The sequence below is a fragment of the Pipra filicauda genome, unplaced genomic scaffold (assembly GCF_003945595.2).
Source record: "Pipra filicauda isolate LSUMZ 115617 unplaced genomic scaffold, ASM394559v2 scaffold75_size2874737_pilon, whole genome shotgun sequence".
Lineage (NCBI taxonomy): Eukaryota > Metazoa > Chordata > Aves > Passeriformes > Pipridae > Pipra > Pipra filicauda.
Genome location: NW_024104931.1, coordinates 1765966 through 1783574, shown reverse-complemented (window position 1 = coordinate 1783574; position 17609 = coordinate 1765966). Strand labels below are relative to the sequence as shown.

Genomic DNA, 17609 nt, shown 5'->3' with positions numbered 1-17609 from the left:
CTGAGTTTCTGTAGAGAAGACACCTGCTATAATGATAATCAAGATGACAGATTTAACAGCTGGCATGCCTCAAGCTCCTTCCTTTTGTCAGCTGTACAAGTTTGGCTTCTCCTGTCAAGGCAAGTTGTCCTCCAACTTCCACTGAAAATTTCATTCTAGTCTTGAAGCTCCTTTTTTGCTTTTATATATTTTAGAATTTATTTATTTTCTTTCAGATTTAGACTGTATATTCTTGTGCTCTAAGGGAATAGGAATGCTGTATAGTAGAGCTGGGAAATGTTTTGTAACTTTGGTTAGACAATCACAGTGGCTTTCAAGGTGCTCATTTGTCAAATGGGAAAAGGACTAGGCTAGACACTGGCATGTGCTACAACAAAAGATGTATTTGTTCCATCTAATCTTTCATTTGTACACAAAAAAAAGACTTGGCTTCAAGCTGTAGCAATGTTATTTAGTTTTTTATTCTTTTCTTTCTGGATGTAAAGCCTTCTACTTATATTTATTCTACTTCTATTTATTCAGTTTTTGGTCAGTTTCAGGAGCTGCTCTTGAACTGGGGGTAAATGAATGCAGTAGTTATTCTACAGCTATTCCTCTCCTCCCTCCCCTAGAATGAAGTCAGAGATAGGATAAGACTTACTCTTTGCCAAAATAAAAAGATAAATCTAGGAAAGCCAATTCAGCTGAGTTAACTGAATTCTGTCATGGCCTGCTATCCCTAGTATGTTATACACCTTTGTCTACCATAATCCCGCAGTCTCTGCATGAATGGTGCTCTTAAGGCTCAGTCTCACTCTCTCATAAATGAATTTCTGTGTGCTTTTATACATGTGAAAGCATTAAGTTTTGCAGTTTTGGGCCTCAGTGTAAAACTGACTAGGTTCGTTTTTCTTAATTTTTTAAATTTCTGCTTTGACCAATTGTTTATCCTTTCCAAAATAAAGATTTTCCACCTAAGGTCCAATAGCATAAGCTCTGACTTAAAAACCTAGAACTGCAGGAACAATCACTAAGCAGGGGGAAAGCCTGATCTGAAAGGGAACAGAAAGTCTGCGGCCACATCACTGTTTTGCTGTTCTCACTCCACTGGTCTAACAATTGCCCCCTATAGGGGGTATAGGAGTTACCTGATTTTTAGCAAAATCTGTAAGACATGGGGCAGAGGGTGTTTTCAAGCAAGCATCTGAAGCAGAGGTTTAGTACTGTGCAATTACCTTCCCTCAGGGCAGAAGCTGTTCATATCATTAACATGGCTAAAAGGGACTATTGCATGTGCCTTTCTCTTTGGAGTAGCAGGTTAGGAAATGTTTTTTCCCTTCCTCTACACACTGTAGGCTTGCCTACATCCTGGCCCTGGTCCCAGCTATTACTCATTTCCCAAGAGAGAAGGGGTATGTTATGCCTGAAAGATGATAGCCTGAATAAAGTTGGACCCCCTTGCACTGAATCTTGCAGCTGACTGCCCTTTATTAACCCAGCATTTGTCTTGGGAAGTCCTGGTAAGGTCATCAGTCTGGACTGTCACTAAACACAGACCTTGAGCAGAATCGCTTTTCAGGCCAGGAAGGGAAACTGAATTGTGTATTGAAGAGCTGAGCATGTGCAAGCAGAGGTTTGTATTAACCCTTACAGTATTGTCAGACTGAAATTTCTAGTGCTGCCTGCACTGATTTTTTTTTCCATCCAGCTGGACTGATGGCAGTTCAGGGGGAAAACATGAGTTCTAGCCTTTGCCAAACAGCCGCATATATACTTAATGTCTGGCAGTTGCCTCTGTGTGCACAGACATACTCACCTGTTCAGATGATTAAAGAAGAGTGTGAGTTCTTCCATGTCCACACTGTAGCAAGTACAGGGCATCTCTACATAATCTGCCTGATACCATCACTCAAGGCTGTCCCTTTGACTTCTTAGATGACTTATAATGGGAAAATTTAAATCAGAAAGAAGGACAGTACAGACAACTTGTTTTCTCTGCACAAATTGAGAGCAGTACAGAAGGAATTTTATTGTCTAAGTGTCAAAGGAAGCAGGAAGAAGTATCAACATGAGGGCCATGGGAGTGCAGTAAGAACTAAACCTAAATAAAAATTCTGCGTTGGCTACATAAGAACACAGAACCACACTGATTAATTACAAAAAGACACACGTGATACTGTTCTTAAAGAAAGAAAATTTCCATTTCTTAGTTCTGAGCTGTACCAGTGATAAGGATGTAAATGGTTTTGGAGCACCCTATCAATGCTAGAGTAGAATACTGATGTGCATGGAAGGGGACCACTCTGGTCCCACTAGCACCATCTCAACCCTGACCTGGAGGGAACTCTGCTCTGCAGAGATTATGGGGGATTCAGTAGCTTTCTGGGCCTAGGCTGAGTTGCTCTTGAGCAGGCAGGGCCAGGCACCACTGAAGGAGAGTGGTTGTGATACAAGTAAACACTTGCTCAGAAAACAGACAAAAATATTAAATTCCCTAAGGAGTTCAGCTTGGCTGTAGAGGGGCCATCTCCACCTTGCTCTGGGGTAGAGCAAACATCAAGCCAGAATAGCACTTGCTTTGTTAGGTAAGATTATAAATCCATAATGCAGGTCTTAATGTTGTCAGGACAACAGCGCAAGGCCACCAGAATATGTGGTGTTATTTCAGCCAGTCTCGCACACATAGTACACATGGGACACAGGACACCTCCGGTTTATATCTAGTGTCTGATCATCAGACCATTTGAAATACTTCACTTAGAAGAAGCAAGTGGCTAAAGCAACCACCCGAAGTGATTAGCCACAGCCACTAGAGTAAGGTCAAATCAATCTAATCCAGACTCTTGCCCTTTGGCAACAGGAGCATTCTTCTGTTCATTATGGTTTCTAAACTCTGAAATTTTAAGGACAGTCATATTTCAGTCTATACAATACCACATATGAGCCTACCTTAAGGGGCAGGCACCTGATTAAGGCTTTCACCTGAAATACTTAAAAAGAATTCATCACGTTAAACAGATCTGATAACAGCAATACTATATGAACAGAAACTATGTTTCAACCACAGTTCTGGAGTAATTTATTCTATGTACTGAGCCATAGGGTGGCACACAGGTAAAATAGTCAACTGAAAAAAACCACTCCACTCCCAGCTAAAACACTTGCTAACATACCTTAAGTTCCTAAAGACTCCTTTAGCTTATATCAGAATTAAAAAAAAGGCTAGTGTGTCACAGATTGATGGACACCCAACCCCGCTCTTTAATATACAAAGTTTATATCAGTGACACTGTAGCAGAAAGTTTTGCTCACTAATCCATCCATCCATTAAAAAAATTGCAGTTGGCCAAGGTACCAAGGTACCAGGGACTTGTGTCCATGAAAGTAAAAAGAGGAATTCCTATTTCAAAGTGTGCATTACATTTAAAATAGTTTTGCAAATAATAGGTAATTAGTAAGTAATTCAGCATCTGTTGAAGTCTTTCAAAGCTCACCTAGACTTTACATACAATGTAGGCAGTGTCTATCCATTCCATAGTGTACGGACACAGTTCCCTTCCACAGAATTCAAGGACTTGTACTGCAGAACAGACATCAGGTGAGACCTACTGAAAAGTGAAATTAACACCACAGAGCTACATGAACAACCCTATAAATATTTAACATTAAATAATTAATAGGACACCTCAAGATTAATCTTTCCTGTTCTGCAGGCACTAAGGAGTACGAGTTACAGTCTAGTTCCTTATTTTCATTCCTTCTCTGTAGCTCTAAAGACTGCAGGAGTGAAAAAGACTCTCATCACCAGCCTTTTTTTCCTTAAGGTTAGAGGCAGACAGACCAGAAGTCAGAGCAAGTGGATGAGGGAGGAAAGAAGTAGAAGAGCTAAAGTTTGTCTTGCATTGTATCCTCAGTTTTCTTATGGCATAAAGCTGGATTGCACTAATCCTCTCTGTCATGGAAGGATGCTGTCTTGTTTGTTTGGAAAGAAGCAAAGCTTTGTATTGAAGTGATTTATCTTATTACAAAGAGAGGGGGAGCAAGAGAAAAAAGGGTAGAAAAAAGTTTCTTGCACCATCTGCTAAACTGGGGATACAGAAACAGTAAAGAGCAGAAATTCTACCTCACAGAGAAACACAGTAGAAGGCTTGAAATAGTAACCCTAGAAGAGGGCATTTATCTGCTCCAATGTCCATCTTGAGCAGTTACCAACATTGGATACATGCAAAGAATTAAATGCCTCCTAACATATATAATTGTGCAATTAAATTTGAAAGAGGATGTTCTTGTCTGGCTGCAGCTGAGGATTAAGAGACCTTGAATGCTACCTGTCATTCATTTCTTAAACATCCACTTCCTTTGGTTTTCTAAACTATTGGCCTCAGTTACATCCTGCAGGAAAGCGCTTAATTACAAAGTCAAACAAAGCATTTTGTTTTAAGCCATTCTGCCCTGGTGATCTAATACTGCTGAGCATCCCTGTTGTCCTGCTCTCAAGAAAGCATCATTAACTTGCAGCTGACCCCTCACTTGCCTCATTTGTTTTGAATTCTTCCTCCCCCCACATTCCTTTCCATCTAAAAAGGCTCAAGTCTGTCCACCTATTGAATGTTCTCTGTATGAAGCTGCTAATTATTCTCAAGAGCTTTCCAGTTATTTTGAATTAACTGATCAATCAACTGACCAAAGTCATGGTGAGGGTGCATCCTAGTCATATTTTTTTTTTTTAATCCCGTATTTCATCCACTTTAATAAAACCTGACATTCAGTTTCCCTTGCTGAACGCTACTTCTGTTTATCATATGATTCACAGTGGCATCTGAACTTTCAGTCCTCTGCATAACAAACATTATGCAAAGGCAGTTTGTGGCTTCCAAGTGGCCCATATTATTTACAGGTAACTGTTACCTTTACAGCTAACATCATCGTTAGCATCCATACACTAAATGTTAATTTACAGCCACACAGAAATGAGCAGAGGACACATTCAAAAGGGTGCTTGGCTTGCTACTGCTGTTAATTTCAATTGTTGCATGTAGCTGCAGTGCAAGGGAACGGACAGGCGTCGCACTGCACTGTGGAAACTGGCATCTTATCCTGGATTAATCTTCTCTTGGCTCAGCAGCAAGTTCTGCCACCTTCTTGTGGTTTGTCCTCCTGGCTGTACAGCATAGCGAAAAACAGACTGTGGTGGTACAGATAGACCTTGCAAGTTACATCACAGTTAAAGATGTACAATTAGGAACCTGTAAGGCCTGAGTTAAGTTGCTTGTGGGTGGTGCTTCGAGGATTAACACTGCTTTAACTAGACAGAAGAGCTGATTAAGACGGGTTAAGAACCCGTTCTCTGCCACCAAAATAGCTCTGCTTATTTCAGGATGTGGCACAGCAAAACTGCAACAAAAAGCTGGTAGAGCTAAACTCCATTATGTTTCTAACAAGTTCACAGGAAAGAATAAGCCTGGTTCTAACAAAATTAAATATGCAATATTTCAGAAAGTTTAGCTCCTTGTCAGTGCTGTGATAAAACAAGACACTTTCTCTCAAGGATACTCCCGCTACCAAGCTCAGCTCTTGCATCCCCTAGATCCATTCATCTAAGTCACTTCAAGACCATGCTGTTCTGACTTCTGGAAACCCAACTGTTCCCAGGCTTTAGGCCTCAAAGAGAGGTCTGACAACACTCCAGATTTCTGACAAGCATTACATTACTTAATCAGTAGTACAACACTCCCCCAAAAGAAGTGTAGGAAGAGTGAAAGCTGTAAGTGGTAGCAAGGCCCAGGCCAGCCCTTTGGCAAAGGTTAGCATAAGTGGTGCTGTTACATATTGCAGTTATCCAAAGAGCCAGAACACAAGCAAAGCTCTGGCACTGGGGTGGGGAAATGCCTTCAGGAGGCTCCAGGCTGAGATGTCAGGAAAGCAACTACAATTTCCTTGAGCAGGGCTCCTTGCAAACAGGTGTATGTAACTCTAGCCCTAATACTTACAGGGAGGAAGGAGCAAGACCCTTGTGGAAAGGAAAAAATGCTTGTAAAACCTGTTCACATCATTACATTCTTCTTTAACTTTTTACTCTTAAAACTCATATCTCAGTGACTGAAGTGCCTTCCACAAGCCTTCACAGTAGCACTTACTAGAAGTAATAGACAGAAGGCTGATGAAGAGATGACTCAAAGTTCAGGGTTCCCATCAGCCCCTGCCTACCCTGTCTCCATTGCTGGGACAATTGAGGTCTCTGTGCCTGTTTTCATATGGTAATGGCATAGGCATATCCTGACCCACTCAACCACAAAAGGACTTACAGCAACAGTTCACCAGCACTGCAGTGGGCAAAGAGGTTCATCATCCCACTGTCTACTCCCTCAGAGACAATGAAATGCTTTGAAATAGGCGGGACTAAACATACAGGATATGTTTTTGCTGGATAAGAGGACTTCCTATGATCAATAAATTGGGCTGAGCAAATTAAGACCTGTCTCACATGAGAAATGATAAACAAAGTGTTCATAATGACAAAACCAGGAGTTTTTGCACAAGATTTGGGGGCCATCCCATTCCAGCAGCACTTCTCCCTCAGCCCTGTAGGCCTTCCGTGGATTGAAGACTTCTGTGCAGACAGGGAAGAAGTACTGTTGACAAGACGCTTCATCTACTTGCTGTAAAGGCAAAAAAGTTGATAGCAAGTCTGCTGACCCCACTCACTCCATATTCTTCCTGAAGCAAATTCCCACCAATGTACAGAACATTTTTTTTTCCTTTTTTTTTTTTTTAAAAATACTTAGTGAATTAAGATGGATACCTCTCCCAGAAACAGACAGGTGAATCCTCTGGGACCCATGGGATCCAGCTCTGGGACTGGCCCAGTAGTAAGTACCTGGGAAAATCAGCACTCTTTTGCTCCTGTTCCCATGTTCCCTTTGTCAGAATCACTGCAGGTGGATCCAGGTCCCAACTGTGACCAGCAAGAAGTCTATGGAGCTAGGCACACAAGGCACAGCTCTCCTCACACCCGGATCTGGTACCCATTGAGGTCTGGCATGGCTTTGGAATCGGCAGGCTTCTTCTCACCAGACGGCCTGTGAGCAAAGAGGGTAACAACTCTTCAGAAACTGTTTTCAGTCAGGAGATGCTGCACATAGAGATGGCAGCAGAGGAAAAGGTATACAGGAAAGCTTTAGACTGGTCCTGCACTACTGAGGGCAGGATCTTCTGCAACGTCCAGTAATTCTCCCAACAACCTCAACAGAAGAGAACGCAAGTTAGGAAGAGTAGGAAGTCCACTCTGGAACCCCAGGTTAGTTTCAGGAAAACAATCTTACTGACAGCAGTGTAATTTTCGGATCTCTTTGAGGCACAGGTCTGTGAGACACCAGAGCTCAGACCCATGCATAAGGTTAAATGTCAGCTACCAAAAAAATCACTGTTTGAGCTGCTTTCCTCCTCCCTGCCAAAACAAACAAATAAACAGAAAACCAACTGTCCCCTCAACTCCCTAAGCAATGATAAACTCACAAAGGCACAGACTAGGGAAGAATGCTACTGCAGGTCAGAGAAGTATCGCCTGTTCTAAAGAAACCCAGTAGGACATCAGAAGGATCCAAAACCAAATAACAAGGTGGAGACTGTGAGTAAAACAGAGGTGCTCTAAACAGGTCTCCTGCTAAGCAGCCCCACTCACCGTCGGTCCCCACGGCTGTTGCGTCGATGGGGGCTGGCCTGACCTCTTTGTGGGGAGGAGACATCTTTCTTTCTGTCCTTAGTGGGAGATGGTGGTCCAGTTCCTTTCCCAATCTGCCAGGAAAATTAAAAAGCAACAGGAGCAGAAACCCAATATGAGTAATAACAGAAAACACAAAAAATAACAATGATTTATTACATGGGAATAAAAGACAAAAAGGCAAAGCAAGCATATCAAAAATGCAAAAACCAGAAAAAAAAGTTACAGTGACAGCTATGGCTCCAAGGACCGTATACAGTCCAAGCTAATCTCAACTGCAGCACTGCATGAGCATCTATTAGGGGACCAGCCTGTATACAAAGGGAAAGAGGCTGCAGCTTCCAATTCACGCTCTACTCCACCATCATTTAGGAGAACTTCCTGTTGCTTCATTCCCCCAGAACACCAGCAGCCAAGCAAGACAGTGGATGCAGCAGCAAACTACTCCATCCTTGCCGCTTACCTTCAGCCTCATATCACGGGCATGTCTCTCAAGCTCTTTGCGAAAGTCTTCCCTGGTTAGCTTGTCTAGATCCAGGACGGAGCGCTTCCACTCAATCTGCTCCACACTGTGTGGGTCATGGGACACACAGTGGCCCAGCTTCACCTTTTTGAGCGTGTGCCAGCAGCGGCGATATGCCTCCTCGAAGTCAAAGATGAGTTCGCTCAGTGTGCGGAAGACGGGTGCTTTGTACATAAGCTCCTCGCGTCGGCTGATGCCCAGTGCCCCATAGCGGCCTCCAAAGTTCACCCCCAGCACAATGTGTCGGAAGTAGTTCCCTGAGAAGTGGGTTTTGAAGCTGATGGGGAAACGGTCCAGTGTGGTCATGTTGTTGGTGAGGTAACTGACAGCAGCCACTATTCAGGAAACAACTGGTGATACCAGTTTCTTGACAAGATACTTCCTCCCTACTCCAGACCCTCCCAGCCTGCTCAGCAGACTCACTATTGATTCAGGCATCACACAGGCAGGATTTGTTCTCCAGACCCAGGGTCCAGCTCATTGCAGGCTGCCCTACTTTCATCTAGGTCACAGGGAAAACAGACTTGGCCTCTTCAAGGAGACAGTCAACAAAGGGAAGTTAATTTCGAGGCAGTTTTGTGATGCAGAAGTTGCAATGCTAGCACCTCAAGTTTACTGTATTCCATAGTTCCCAAACTGTTAACACTGTGGCATTATTCCTCAGTTTGTTTTAATCTGTTTCACTAGCTACTGTTTCACTCACCTTTAGGACAAAAACTACCCTTCTGAACCATTCACTCACCACCTCTGCCCTTCCAGCTGGTTTTACCAATGTGCACGAAGAACCTATAGCTTGAGTGCCAAAAACTAAACATGGAAGACAGCTAGGAAAGATGTGTACTTAAAGACAACATGTCCAGAACTAATAAAGGTATTGCCTAAGCTAATAAGTGACATATGCCATAATTGGAAGCTAGGGAGGATTCCTAACTTAATTGCTTGGATTTGGACTTTATTGGTAGTTTTGTGGCAGAACTGGGGAGGAAAAAAGGGAGGAATGTGGGGCTTGATGACAATATTATAAACAGCCTCAAAGCATCGTAAGAGAGAGAGCAGAGGTGAAAACACAAGGATGGGCAGACACGCACAACTTCAAGAGGAAAGGATACATTCCCAGGATCACAGCTTCCAGGCATTTTATTGGCAGGGCCTCTTTGGTCATTTCTTTGGCCAGGTCCATCAGCCTGCAAAGTGGGACAAGGGAAAGACAAGGACAATAAGAGGACTGGAGTTATGAAAGTATGGCCAGTTCAGCCTTTTTTCACTATACACATAAGGTAAGGTAGGTTTCCAGGAGAGGGTGGCCCACTGACTACAGGGAACAGAACAAAGTATCTTCTCGAGGAAGACATTAAATCCATACCAGCTCTCTGCCACATGCTGTTGCTGCTTACAAGGAACTCCCTTCAGTGAGTTACAGCAAAGCTGCCTACTAGGCCAACCTCTGTTCTCAGAGAGAACACAGTACATGGCTCAGCAAGTTCTGGATGGACACCAATGTGACAACAAGTAAAACCCTCAAAGGACCAAGACCCAGCAGCGTTAGGCTCACAAGGCCCAAGGACAACGAAGTCTACTTCTCTGGCATCAACCCTAGTCTCTGTTCAACAAGTACCATGAAGGAGACGTTGCACTGATTACAAAACAAGGCATTTGGAATCACATAAGTCTATGGACTAGACCAATAGTAAAAAGCCAGTCTTGGGAGACCCATAATACGCTGTTCAAGAGAGTCAATGAACATCAGGTGCTTATCTTGAGGAACTTATGGGGCACATCTCTTCCCAAAATCTGCAATGAGGAGAATTCCCATTTCTCATTCAAAGTATGAGCCACCAAAAGCTTAGTGAGCCTAGATTCTGCAAAGGGACTCACAGGAGATATGAAGTTAGACTTGTAAAGATACTTGGCTTTTACAAAATTTGTTTAGAGCAGGACCTAATTTCAGAATCCATCAGAAGTTCATATAGTTACATTCCAATTAGAAGCAGGCAGAATCTGCACATCTTTGCAGCACATTTTTGTGATTTTACTGGATTTACTGATTCATGACAAAAAACCCACTCTACTCTTGTTCTTGAGAAAGATGAGACACAGCTCTGCCCAGCTATGCCCCAGGCAACAGACAGTAAAGTCATCTAAAGTAGGATGGAGCTGCAGTACTGAAAGCCCTGAGCGCCACTAGACCTTGGGCAGGGGATGGAGAAAAAGCAGTGCTTACAGCAGGGCTCCAACAACAAAGAAAGGATAAAATGCTGTAGAGGCTGCTGTAGACACTTACCCAGTCAGAGGTCTGCTCTTCTTAATCTCAAAGAATTGTGTCCCAGTGTGATTGTACCTGGAGGCAAGAAGTTAAGGGCTTGGCAGCTTGGAAAGTAGAATTTGAAGAAAACTTGTCTGAAGAACTTTCATGTTATTTACCATTCTCACAGCAAAGTCATGATTCCACAAGTATAATAGCAACGCAAGAAAATCCTCACCTCCCTCTCCTGCATTTCTCCCATCCTTACTTCCACTGTATTTCCTTCTTGTCAATTCTTCTCTTTCTCATACTCACACACAGGTTTCCACTCCATTTCCCGAAGGTCCATACTGACAGTACATACTCTGCTCATCTTTTCAGTTACCAGGGCAGAATAGAGTTTGACAAATCTCTTCCTGCTCTGATCTGCACAGAGCAATGAAACATTCATGGCACCAAATTCTAAGACTGACTGGGACCCAATCCAGAGCACAACCACCCTGGATGGTGTCAAAGGTCTGCCTTCTTACCTTGAATTAGAGCTGAAGCCAGAGCTAGATCTGTATCTCATCAGTGAGATTAGACTGTGTTTCCATGGCACATACCTGGTCTTGAGCACAACAGGGACAGAGAAATTTCATTCCCAGAACACAGTCACACAGGCAGCTCTGCATATAAAGGAGTAGGATACCACAGATGCACAAAAGCAGGGTGGCTGACCGTCATTTAGACAGCTACAGAGAAGAGTGAGGGAGTACAGTGACCTGAGAGGGTTTTCTCAACACCACAGCTCACCCATGTCCATCTGACACCCGGCTGTCAGGATCTCAGATATGTGTTTTTAACAAAATGCCACTGTAAAGGTGCTGACCTAGAAGAGTGGGTAGTGGGGAAAGGCCCTTGACAACATGCCCATTTATTACATGGAGTGAACAGAATCAAAAGGTAACTTAGGCAAAGAAGAAAAGAAACAGAGCAGCAAAACAAAAAAATATCCCAAGTCCAGCTTCCTGTTTTCAAGGAGCAAGTTTCAGTTCTCCTCCAGCTACAACAGAAGGCACTTTTCTGTTCTTCAGAAGAAAAGAAAGTCCCCTTGGTCCCTTTTCCTGGGTTATCACAGCAGTGACTAAGGTAACAGCAAAGGATACTGAAGCTCCCTGATGTAGCGCTGTACAGCTTCCAGGCGCTCAGGGATGGGGGTGGACGGCTGGAACACAGGCACACTTGGTATGGGAATCTGAAATGAGGAGCAGAACATAAATCACTGCTTCCAAACCTCTCCAGCTTCCTGCTGAACTCAGTCACACACAGCTATAGGGAGCACGTTTCTCTGAAAACAGACCCTTTTTGCTGCCCAAAGTGACCACACCAGAAACATTCCTCTGTTTCCACACTGGTAACTGGGAAGGGATTCAGAATGAAGCACTACTACACAGCTGCAGGAGAAACTATGTGAAAAGGTCCTGCATTTATGCAACATTGGAAGAATTAGAATTAACTGACAAGGCAAGATGCAAGACAGGAAAGCTATCACCTGAGGGATCTCATTAGAGTATTGAAACCAGAAGGCACAAAACAAAAATAAGAGAAGGAGAGAGAAAGGCAGAAATGGAGAATGAGTTTCCCTAAAGCCACAAGAGGGTGGAACAGTCCTGTAAAAAAGGGCATGAAGGTCCCTCACTGCCTCCTGGCATCTCAGGTGAGTCAGCACTTACTTGGACAGAGACTTGACAGCATAACCCCCTGCCCTGCACTGTCTGGTATTTCATACTACATGGTCAGAGAATGACTTCTGGAAGTTCACCATTTAGACTGCTGCCCCATTCTGAGGCCTCAGCCTTATGGGTCCAGTCAGATTTTCCTCACCATTTGCTCCAGGGAGGATAACTTGCAGTCTTGTCAGCAGCTGAGAAAATGTGTCTAAGGAAAAAGTAAGGTCCTGGCCACAGGACAAATATAAAGGAGAAGACACAAATTTGGGATGACTGACAGACTTGGAGAAACAGCCCAGTATTTTCTCTCTGAAGGATAGTTCATGCCTTGCATGCACCTCTCTGATACCAGACTGCATCTTTTCTCAGCAGCTTGGCTTTTAACATTTCAGTTCCTCCTCAGACTTCCTCCAGAGCTCAGCTATCCACAGCTATGAAAGAGTGAGTCAGAGCCAGTTCTTCTCTTGGGCCTTCCACTCTGCTGTGCACAACTGCCTCTGCTGTGCACGGTTTTGTAGCCAGTGGCACTGCTTAGTGCACCCTTCATGTCTATTTCTGTGGCCACTTATTCCCATATACCTCATTCTGCCCTGGGTTGGCACAACTGACTGGTGAACCAGGTCAGGCACCTTAAGCAGCTGAAAACTGAGCCAGCAAGCATGGGTAGTTTTCAGTCAGATCAGCTCCTTGTCCTGGCTTGCCACATGGTTGAAACTCTCCTTGTGCCCCCCCCTCCCATCCCCAGTACAAGGACAAGAGACCACTTAAATTTGAGAGACAGGCTGTTGCTGCCTCTCCTAATCAAGCAGAGGCACCGGCTGCCTCACTTGCAGAAGGCAGCACAGGAATGGTGGGAGCAGATGTGAAACTGAGTTTGTTCAACTGCAGCAGGAGCAGGGAAGGCTCCAGAGAGCAGCACAGGAATGAAGCCATCTCTGGAACCGCACAAGCTGAGTCAGTTTGGATGCTGTGTGCTGACATACTGAGTCATAGGAAATAATTTCCAGGCAGAAACAATAAAGGAGGTAGCAACCAAGGCAGGCGGACTATTTAATTTTGTTTCATTTCTTCTGCACGGAGACTTTCATGCTTTTGAGTGGAGACAGATAGATTGAGTACATGTTGACAGCACAGACTGTAACTGCAGTAGTTACTGGGTAGTTACTCCTCCCTTACTACTATAGACCCCCAGATCTCCTTTTCCTCAAAGGACTGTGTAACACTGAGACAGCGCAGTGGCAACCAGTTCAGGAGGGGACTAGTTAATGCAGAAGAGCCTCCTGCACCTCAAGTAATTAAACTGATGAAAGTACACTGTGCTCTCTCTCTCAGATCTGGGCCTGCAGCCCAGACTGGGCTACAGTTTCTTTTGCATCAGGTCTATAGCATTTTAATGGGGCAACAGAAGCAGGAGAGGAATAAGGTTCCTAATCTCTCTATCCCACACTGACAGGATGAGAGACCCTTACACTTTTTTCCTACCCAGCATCATCCACTGCACATCTCAGAAGGGCTATAAATATTAGGCAATTTTCATAATCTCCAGAAAGCAGAGAGGAATTTATTTGTAGCAGAAAATATAGGAAATCAGATCTATTTTGATTTCCTGTTGGTTATTCTGAAAGCTGGAGAGAGAGCTAGAAAGAGAGCCCAGATTTCCCAGAGTATATAACCTCTGCCAGACTTAGCAGACTGAATGAACGCATCCTTGGTTCCTCATCATTTGTGTGGAGGGGTTGCATCACCCCACTCCCAGATTCATGCACCCCAGTGGGCTGGCTATATGCATGGGATTGGGACCCTGCTGTTAGAAAGGGCATCCTGAGAACAACAGAAATTTTCATGTAGTTAGTGGGCCATGCTGTACATGAGAAAAGGCAGATAGGAGAAAGGCACAAAGCTCCACCCTTATCCATATCACAGAGGTGCTTTTTTGGCCAGCCTAGTTTAGCAACAGTTTCTTTTATGGCACTTATGTGTATCCAAGCTCCTCCCTTACTCTTCCTTCTGGAAACAACAACATGGGAGCAATACCAATCTTGGTTGATAGCCTAAAAAAAAGAAAACATTTTTTTCCATCTCTCTCTGTATAAATACATTAGATGCAACTCTTCCTGGCTTTGCTCTCATAATCACCTCATTTAAAATCCATCATTTCTTAATGAGGCAAGCACACATCACTTTGTATTTCCAATGTGCTCCCATCTGATGGTACCAGCAGCTCCAAGCAAAGCAATACCCCACCCTGTTGCTAGAAAAAAGACAACCAAGGAGGGTGGCACTCTCAAGCCTAGCATGCATGGCCAATCAGCTATGCCCTGCCACTGTGGCACAACTCACTAGATGCCGACTCACCCCAAATCTGCTGGAAGGAAATGGAGATTAGAGGAGATCTCTGACTCTGGCTCACCCCAGTGAGAGACAGCCCCTGAAGCTTGTCAGTGAACATATTTATAAAGTCTGATCACAGTCTCCTGCAGTCATCATTTTAGAGTATTTTAGTTTATAGAGAATTCTTTTGAGAGTTACTTCCCCCAACACACAATGCTGGCTACCATTCAAGGCCAAAATTTTGGAGTAGGTGAATCACTGTCCCATTCCCAACACCTAAAAAGGACTATTTGCTCTCTAGCACATGGAGAGCACCCAGCTTTTCAAAGGAGCTAGCCTTGCAGAGTACACCCATTGCCCTAATTCTCATTCAGCCATTCAAAGAAATTTGATGGCATGGAGACAGGTGGTGATGAGCAGCCTTCAAAGATAAAAATACATCCCTAGAGTGGAGAAAGAGCTGGAGAAACAGAGCTCACCCATCTTTGTGGTTTCCTGCATCCTAGTATCCTCTCAGCTGCATGCCTGGGGAGCTTGGGAATGAGATTTCAGATGGTGGAGCACTGAGTTTATAGATTTGTTTCCCAGAGGTGCTAGCAGATGAAAAAAAACCCCAAACCTCAAAAACCAACAACCCCCAAAACAAAACAGCCTAATTTCACCCATTATTGCAAGAGCTCATTCCACTTGTGCCCTCTAACTGTAACCCTTTGGCACCAAGACTACAAAGTGAGAACAGTGGAAGTTCTTCACATAAGACCAAAACCAGAGGCAGCACTGTATTTCCCTCCCCTCATGCACCGTATTCCTGTTTGTTAACTTCTTTCTTCCATTTTACCCCCAGCTCTCCTGGCAAAATCAGCCCTTATGGTTACGAAATTAAGTAGTGTGTGTTCTGACTGAAACACGTTTTCAGTCTTTACCTAGGCTCAGACAAAGTCAGAGGAAAGGAAGGAAATCTGAAAAGGAAGGAAAAGTCTAGTGGGGTTAGAATAGGGACTGTAATCAGGACTCAGGATTTGTTCCGGTTGCTGCCACAGATGCCTATAACTCTTCACTGCACAAAGGATGTTGCATCACATGCTTCTCCAGAGTTCCTCATGGAAAGCAGTATGAATTGCCTGTGCACTATATAATAGCATGTTCTTCCATACTTCAAATTACCTTCCCAAGAAACTAAGTCTTTGCTAAAAAAGCCTGAGCCAAAAAAACTTTATCTTTTAGTATCTGAATTTCCCCTATTAGAGTGATGGGAATATTCTCATAACCAGTGGAGTGACACACTAAATGTTTGCAGTCCCTTTTGTTCACAGGATGCCAATGAAAGCGGGAGATTTTTCTCAGGCTAAGGTTCAACATAGATAGCAACAATTACAAGAATTCACATGCAAATGTTTCAGTATGGCACAAGGTTATGTGAAATAGTCAGCGGTTTCTCTTTTTGCACAATTCTCTACAGCAAGGCCAAGAACGTGCTTGGAAATCACATCTGACCCTACACCACCAATACGTTCTGCAAGCATTCGAGAACTCCTCTTAAAACTCCTGGCATCAAGAGTCTCTGTTTGTCAGACACAGCTCTGTTCGAAAATGTCTTTTGGTGTGGGAGACTGTACTGAAATTGAATTTCTTCAGGTTCAAAGACTCACCTCTGTCTGTCTCACCCCCAAATATTAGGACTCTTCTAAATCTTATTCTCCTCATCTTTTCGTCATTTATCCAGTCTTTCTGTTTAGCCATTGCCCATCTCCACCCCCAGGCTGCTCGCACATCAGCCACCTGAAGTCTGTTTTCCAACAAGGCCGCAGAGGAAGGGGGTGCTGCTGGTGCACCGATAGGGCAGAGCCCCGCAGACACCCTCTGGCGCTCCGAGTTAGTGGCTTTGCTTCCCGCAAGAGCACTCCGGGGGCCCTTTTGCCGAAGGACCGCTCCCGAGCTGGGGAGCCCGGTCCCTAAGGCGGGCAGGCGGACGCCCCCTCCCGTGCCGCCGTTTCCCCCCTTCCCTTCGCGCGCCCTGCGGCAGACGGTCCGCCCCGGGCGGGACCCCGCGCCGCACCAGCCCCGCACAGGGGGGGTCTCACCTTGGGCAGGTCGGCGGCGCCCCGGATCCTCTGCGCCACCCGCTCCCCCTCGGGGTGGATCCTGCCCACATGCCGCCACATCCGCTCCCAGGTGGGCTCGTCCACGGGCAGCCCGCCGCGGTTGACGAAGAAGGGGACGCCGCCGTCGCGGAGATCCTCCTCGCCCTCCTCCTCCTGCTGCTCCTCGTCCCGCGGCGCCGCCGCCTCGCCGGACGGGGGCTGCCTGGCGGCGGCCGCGGCCCCACCGCCCCCCGGCATCGGCATCGCCGCCGCCCGCGCTCAGCGCCCGCCGCCCGCCGCGGGGCCGCCGGGGGCCGCGCCCCGCATGGCCGGCGCTCCGGGCACAGGGCGTCACCGCCCCCGCCTCGCCCCCGGAGATATCAGAGCGAAGGCTTCGCGGGTAGAAGGAGAGAAAAAGCCGGGCGGGGCGGTGCCGGGTGCCGCATCAGGCCGCCGCGGCGGCGGGGGAGGCGGCGGCGGGGGAGGCGCCGGCGGCCCGAGCGCCCGCGGCAGTGACGGCGGGCACCGCGCGGGGCGGGCCTGCCGCCGGGGCGCCCCCGCCGCGCCGCCTCCCGGGCGCTGCGCGGGGCGGGCGGGCACAGCCACGTCCCGGGTGGGGGCTGCATGCGGGGTAACAAAGCCCCGCGCGGGGCGGGGCGGGGCGCGCTGGGCGGGGCTGGGCGTCGCTCCCCTCCGCCCCGCTCCGCCCCGGGCCGGGCGGCGCCGGGTGCCCGCCGCTGTACCGCAGCCGGGCTGCCGCTGACGGGTGGCGGGTGGCGGTGATGCTGCCCGCGGGCGATAAGCAGATGAGGGCGATAAGGGAGCCGCCTGTGGCCAGGCGATAAGGGGGCGGGGCGGGAGGGCGGGAGCGGGTCCGGGGGGGAGGCTGGGGCGGGGCCATGAAGCGACGGCTTAAGGGTGGCCGTGAGGGGCAGAGGTCATTCACTGAGCGCTGCTCGCCGGGGGTCTGTGGTCAGGGTGTGGGGGGGTAAAGGACGGTCGGGCTGGGCTGGGCGGGGCG

At 46.3% G+C, this 17609-nt stretch overlaps 1 protein-coding gene across 2 annotated transcripts; it reads right to left on the bottom strand.

Annotated features, from left to right (window-relative positions):
- Positions 1-4552: 4552 nt before the first annotated feature.
- VASH1 (vasohibin 1) lies at positions 4553-17188 on the bottom strand. Of its 2 annotated transcripts, XR_003540528.2 has the most exons (8): positions 16589-17188; positions 11613-11701; positions 10504-10560; positions 9332-9406; positions 8163-8544; positions 7661-7773; positions 6857-7058; positions 4553-6638 (listed from the first exon to the last, which is right to left on the bottom strand). XR_003540528.2 is itself a non-coding variant. In XM_027720109.2 (7 exons), exons 1-7 carry the CDS (start codon positions 16850-16852, stop codon positions 6986-6988), a joined length of 1053 nt encoding a protein of 350 aa, XP_027575910.1. In that variant the 5' UTR covers positions 16853-17188; the 3' UTR covers positions 4553-6985. The 2 variants fall into 2 exon arrangements, 1 of the variants encoding a protein (XP_027575910.1); XM_027720109.2 differs by having other exon boundaries at positions 4553-7058.
- Between the last annotated feature and the right edge of the window lie 421 nt (positions 17189-17609).